Source organism: Nymphaea colorata, chromosome 12 (genome assembly GCF_008831285.2).
Source record: "Nymphaea colorata isolate Beijing-Zhang1983 chromosome 12, ASM883128v2, whole genome shotgun sequence".
In the NCBI taxonomy this organism is placed as follows: Eukaryota; Viridiplantae; Streptophyta; class Magnoliopsida; order Nymphaeales; family Nymphaeaceae; genus Nymphaea; species Nymphaea colorata.
This window is the reverse complement of record NC_045149.1, coordinates 7,652,901-7,658,776: the sequence shown is the minus strand read 5'-3', so window position 1 is coordinate 7,658,776 and position 5,876 is coordinate 7,652,901. Positions and strand designations below refer to the sequence as shown.

The 5,876-nt window shown below is 41.5% G+C and overlaps 1 protein-coding gene across 1 annotated transcript; it reads left to right on the top strand.

Moving 5' to 3' along the window:
- The first annotated feature begins 1,061 nt into the window (after positions 1–1,061).
- On the top strand, positions 1,062–4,701 carry LOC116265126 (abscisic acid 8'-hydroxylase 3-like). The gene is made up of 7 exons (XM_031645635.2): positions 1,062–1,437; positions 1,532–1,847; positions 2,343–2,729; positions 3,060–3,234; positions 3,325–3,431; positions 3,661–3,779; positions 4,098–4,701. The coding sequence occupies exons 1-7, from the start codon at positions 1,232–1,234 to the stop codon at positions 4,195–4,197; spliced, it is 1,410 nt and encodes a 469-aa protein (XP_031501495.1). The 5' UTR covers positions 1,062–1,231; the 3' UTR covers positions 4,198–4,701.
- The last annotated feature ends 1,175 nt before the right edge of the window (positions 4,702–5,876 follow it).

Sequence of the window (5,876 nt, the reverse complement as noted above, 5' to 3'; positions counted from 1 at the left end):
AAAGAACAGTTGATCAGGGCTCGGCCTTAGCTTTGGACATGTGGGCACATTGATTAATTGGTCGAGCATTTGAGACTAGATTCAAATCTTCAAGCCTGACCTTTCCCATCTGCTACACTGATTGATGGAACTTCCATGATGATTGATTGAACTTCCATGGATGCATGCACTTAACTGGTAGCAACTTTGAAGCAAGCAAGGGCCAGGCTGAAAAGCAAGAGAATTGGAGGGCAATAAAAGCAACACTACCCTTGGGAAAAAGTAAGGGGAAGAGTGAAAGTGAAAGAGTTGGGGGAGGTGCACCAAAAGCCACAGACTGTCTGAATGAAACCCAGCCTTTTGTTCTTATTGTCATTCCAGTGTTCCTGCCTTCTGTGAATCATGATGATGTGAATCATGATGATGATGATAAGGGTAGCAGATGAGATCTACAGTGGTTGAGTGAAACGATATCTGCCATCAGTTATAACTTTCTGTTAAAAGGTGAAATCTTATTAGTTCCATCCAATCTTCTTGTTTGCTTAAAAGCCATCGATGCAAGATGGCTTTAATAATTGGTACAGTTAAAAACGTGAAACTCTGCAGATTCAACCATGAAAATCAGATAAGAAGAAGTCGATCGAAAACATGGAACTCATAAAATCCAACGGGTGGCGCTGAAGACAGGGTAGGGGACCTTCCATATGGCTGTTTTCAGAATGAGAGAAGAATTCTGACTTCTGGGGTTCCTTCTTAAGATACAGATGAACCAATCTGGTTTTGACTGTTTGAGAAAGAGTTCAAGAAACGGTGGGACGAAACTCGTTTGGTGCTGTCGATGATTACAAAAGACTGCTTTTTATATTCACACGTCATTGAAGAAACTTGCCCTTTCATAGCTACCAAGAAGCGGCAAGTACGACACAACCACATTCAAGATACATCCTCTCTCTCTCTCTCTCTCTCTCTTTTCAAACACGACAACTTTCTCTCTCTAGATGGCGATGGTCACCCTTGCTCCGATACTACACGTTGGCAAACAACCTTTTTCTCTGTCTGGATTTTCCTCTCTCTCTTCCCTCCTTAGCTGGAAGCTAGATTCTGTGGGTGGATTCGAGCTGGATCAATCCCAATCGACCCCCTTCTGCTTCCCTTATAAATACCTCATTCTTTCTGCTATCCGTATCCAATTATCCAACACTCCAATCGACAACCAACATAGTTCTCCTTCACCTGCTACTGCTTTAACAGTATGGCAGTGACCATAGTAGCTCTAGCTTCGCTCACCTGCTTCTGTTTTTCCGCCTTGCTCCTGCTCTTTTCCTTCTTTCATGGCCTTCGCAGGCGGTGCAGCAAGCTACCATTACCTCCTGGCTCCATCGGTTGGCCATACGTTGGAGAGACCTTCCAACTCTACTCCCAAAATCCCAATGTCTTCTTTTCTCAGAAGCAAAAGAGGTTGGCTATCTTCCTCTGTCATTCTGTCTCTCTCTGTCTCTCTTTCTGTCTCATGTTTGCTTATGACCTTTCTTCTGTATGACTTTTCTCTCAGGTTCGGGTCTATCTTCAAAAGCCACATATTGGGGTACCCTTGTGTAATGCTCACGAACCCTGAAGCTGTTCGGTATGTGTTAACTCAATCTCGGCTGTTCAAGCCAACTTTTCCTGCGAGCAAAATGAGGATGCTGGGGAGGGAGGCACTGTTCTTCCACGAGGGCGACTACCATGCCAAATTGAGGAAGTTGGTCGTCAGAGCCATCTTGCCGGAATCGCTCTCGAAGAAGGTTCCGGAAATCAATTCCATAGCGTTAGACTCTCTGAAGTCTTGTGATGGTCGATCAGTAATTGCCTTCCATGAGATGAAAAGTGTAAGTTCAATGCCCAATTTCCTTTCGTCTTTTCTTTTGATTTGTTTCTTCAGAAAGCGGATCAAGTTTGAATCATCCCCTCGGAAAGCAGCTATTTGTCCCTTGCCAAAAGAGGCTACCGCTACTAAATTTGACCTTGTTCATTATAAAACTCAGTAGACCCAGAAAGAGAACAAAAGATAATGAATTAAATTGCTTTCCTAAACCATTCTTTGCCTAACTAATCTCTTGCTTTGTTTACACAAACATTCGCAATATTGAAATAGGAAAAAACAAGAACCAACTGGACAAACGAACAAATTTTGATAGAAATAGCGTCTGTTCATCGCCAAACTGGCGAATGAGAGACACTTGTCTCCTTCCAGAAGGATGAGGCGATAAAATTATTGACTTCCTTTCTGGGTATAGTCTTTGGCTTCCTAAGCCCACGTTGCCAGTTAGGGAGAAAAAAAAAAATGCGAGTCAACTAATGGAGCTCGGTTTTCTTTTTCACAGTACGCCTTCAACGTTGCACTGCTTTCCATTTTTGGAAAGGACGACTGCTTCGACAGGGAAGAGCTGAAGCGACTGTACTACGTGTTGGAGAAGGGATACAACTCCATGCCCATCAATCTGCCCGGAACTCTCTTTCACAAGGCCATGAAGGCGAGGAAGCAACTAAGCGCGATCGTGGCAGCAATCCTTCACAACAGAAGGGAGAAGGCAGAGCAGCATAATGATCTGCTCAGTTCGTTCATGAGCGAGAAAGCAGCTCTTACTGATGCTCAGATTTCAGACAACGTTATCGGTATGATCTTTGCAGCCAGAGATACAACCGCCAGCGTTCTGACATGGATCCTCAAGTATTTGGCAGAAAATCCCTCCGTCCTTAAAGCAGTCACAGTAAGTCTCAATATCTTGTTATGCCCTTTTCCTTCCCCTGTTTCTGTCATTGGCCCCTTCTTTTGTGTTCCTGCCATCAGCTTCAGCCTATAGAATTGTTCACAGCCAACGATATCATGGTAAAGTACAAAAAATATAAGGAAAAGTTTTACTTGTATCAGTTGCACGAAGACCAAATCCTACGTTGATCATATTAATAGGATTTCAATCTCCAACCAGTCAGTAAACGGCAGATGACTGGACTAATCAGAAAGAATAAATTGTTGTATCTTGTACAGTTTTTATCTTGGTTAGAGTTATATATATATATATATATTTTTCCTCTTTCAGGAAGAGCAGGAGGGAATAAGGAGGGCCAAATTGAACGGTGATGGAGACGAAGGTCTAACATGGGCAGATACAAGAAGCATGCCCCTAACATCTCGGGTGATAATGGAAACGATGAGAGTTGCCAGCGTTCTGTCATTTACATTTAGAGAAGCTGTGGAGGATGTTGAATATGAAGGTTGGTAGTACAGAAGAACTGGTCTCTGCAGATAATTTTAGTGGCCCTGGTACCTTTTTTATTGACTGTTCCTTGTTCTTTTTTCATCAGGATACCTGATTCCAAAAGGATGGAAAGTCCTACCCTTGTTCAGGAACATCCACCACAATCCTGAAATCTTTCCTGATCCTGAGAAATTCGATCCTTCAAGATTTGAGGTGAGTTGTTGAGTTCTGATCAGTTCATATTGTTTATAATTCATTCCTTGGTTATAATTGAAGCCCCTCTACATATTTCACTTGGTGTGAGAATGTGTATGGGCCTCTGTTGTCACACATCTGAATTCGAAAACAACCATTATTTACAATTTGTCATGTTCTGCTCTAGTTTTCTGCACGCTTCTTTTTCTTTCTTTTGCAACTTACAAAGTTCTTGTTACAACAACAGGTTGCTCCCAAAGCTCATAGCTTTTTACCATTCGGAAATGGAATCCACTCTTGCCCTGGGAACGAGTTGGCGAAGCTGGAGATCTTGGTGCTCCTTCATCACATAACCACAAAGTACAGGTAAAAATCTATGCACTGTTTAGTTGATCAACGTTTGGGTTGATTTTCATAAGAGCTCTTCATCTGGCAACATCACCAAGATGAAAGAAAAGGAAACTACTGAGTTTGATCTGCATGAGTGTGCTTCCTCCACTTACTGCCAGGCCTACCAATATGCAGTTCATGATTGGTTTCCCTGCTACCACACACACACATGTGCATAGCATGCACGCATATGCATGCATCTTCTGATTGTTCTGTTATAGCAAGGGCCGAAAAGTATTAATCAATCAATCAATCAAACTTACAGCTATTCTTTTTCTTGTTTTGGAATTTCAGGTGGACCTTTTTGGGATCCCAAAGTGGAATTCAGTATGGCCCATTTGCACTCCCTCAGAATGGGCTGCCCATTCAGTTGTCCTCAAAAGACACGCCATGAATGACATGGATTCTGCAGAGTGCACTGTGCAGACAACCTGGATGTTGCAAACCTCCAAGGGAAAAAGGTCCAGTTAAAAAGTGGAACCAGGAAATACAGTCTGAGAGAGGGCTCTGCCTGACTTTCAGAGCCCCAAAAGTAGTGCTCCATCGTTCAAGGAAACAGAAAATGATAAGAAGAACCAACCATTCATAAAAGGAAGCGGTCCTGCTCCTTCCAGGAAAGGGCCACAAAAAAGGAGGGAAGAAAAGCAGTTTTGGGTACACTGCCATAGCTCAACTGCAAGGAGATTATAGTGTATAAATATTATTTCCACTTTGAGAGAATAATAACAATTACTAATCTACAACTATTTCAGCCTAACATAATCAGTCGACAGAGAGAGAGAGAAACTCTGGATGGGGACTAGATGTGGCTCTGAATGTAAATCTGAAATTTCTTTTCCAATCATTGCATGTGGAAAAGATTGTGTAGCTCTTCAAAGTCCAAACTCTGTTCTCTTTCTCTCTTGGGTGCATTTGAGAGAATTGTTACAGTTGCTTCACGAGAAAGGGATTAATGATAAGATCACAAGGAACGCCTGAATGATTAAAGTGAAATTGCACCAAGCATGAGGAACCACACTTCAAACCAATGTCTTTCCAAATTTCTAACGGCATGATTGTCATTTCCAAATCAGTTTATTTGATGTGCAACAAGGATTTGACTAGGATAAAGAGAAATGAAGTATCTAAAACTTCTCATGCTTTGTAAGTTATATTATATAACATTATAAGAGCATCCAAAAGCACCGATTCCAGAATTTACTATCAGGTTCTTAAACAGGATGATGATGATCATGTTATACTGATTGAAAATGAAACATAAACCATTCTAGTTGTTGAATTGTAGTTTCAGGAAAAATGCAAGTTCATTGCACCACGTTTCAGAAAAGAGGGCTAAGTTGAATACACCATAACAGAAGGTGGACAATAAAAACTTAAAAAGCAGCTTAGAAAAAGGAACCACCTAACTTTTGGCACAATAACAACAGGACACTTTGGGTTTGTGGCTTTTCCATTTAACCTTCAAGTACGTTGTTGGTTATATCTTTTCACCTGCGACGGTGAAAAAGCTCAATCACTTGACGACACGTGATGATGAAATATCTCAATCACCTGACCACACACAACAGCTGCGTGTCGTTGGTGAATGGGCATAACACTGAATTCACCCTCATATCTTTTGGATGTAATAAGAATGGTTTCAGGAAAAAAATGCAAGTTCATCGCACCTGTTTATGTTTCAGAAAAGGGCGTTAGATGGATAGACCATGACAGAAGACAGACAAAGAAAACTGAAGCCTGAGGAAAAAAAAAATAACAAAGAACCATTGACAAGAACAACAGGACCCTTTGGGGTTGTTCATTATGTTTTTTCATCTACACGGTGAAAGGACTCAATCATTTGTCAACATGCGATGGTGAAATAGCTCGATCACGTGATGGCACGCAGCAACCACGTCGTCAGGTTAAGTTTTTTCACTGTGCAGGTGAAATGTCATGACAAACAATGCATCTTCATAATTTTTTGTGTAAACATAGAATAACCTTTTAACAAGAAAACCCATCAAAGCCCACGTCAACACTAAACGTGCCTCTGACTCATCATCTTCCCGTTTCTTAATGGAACTGTCCAGT

Excerpts from the sequence above, each read along its gene's own strand:
- LOC116265126 (XM_031645635.2), top strand. The coding sequence starts at position 1,232 with ATGGCAGTGACCATAGTAGCTCTAGCTTCGCTCACCTGCTTCTGTTTT. Across the intron at positions 2,730-3,059 it reads CCGTCCTTAAAGCAGTCACA|GAAGAGCAGGAGGGAATAAG; the intron begins GTAAGTCTCAAT and ends TTCCTCTTTCAG. Across the intron at positions 3,780-4,097 it reads CACATAACCACAAAGTACAG|GTGGACCTTTTTGGGATCCC; the intron begins GTAAAAATCTAT and ends TTGGAATTTCAG.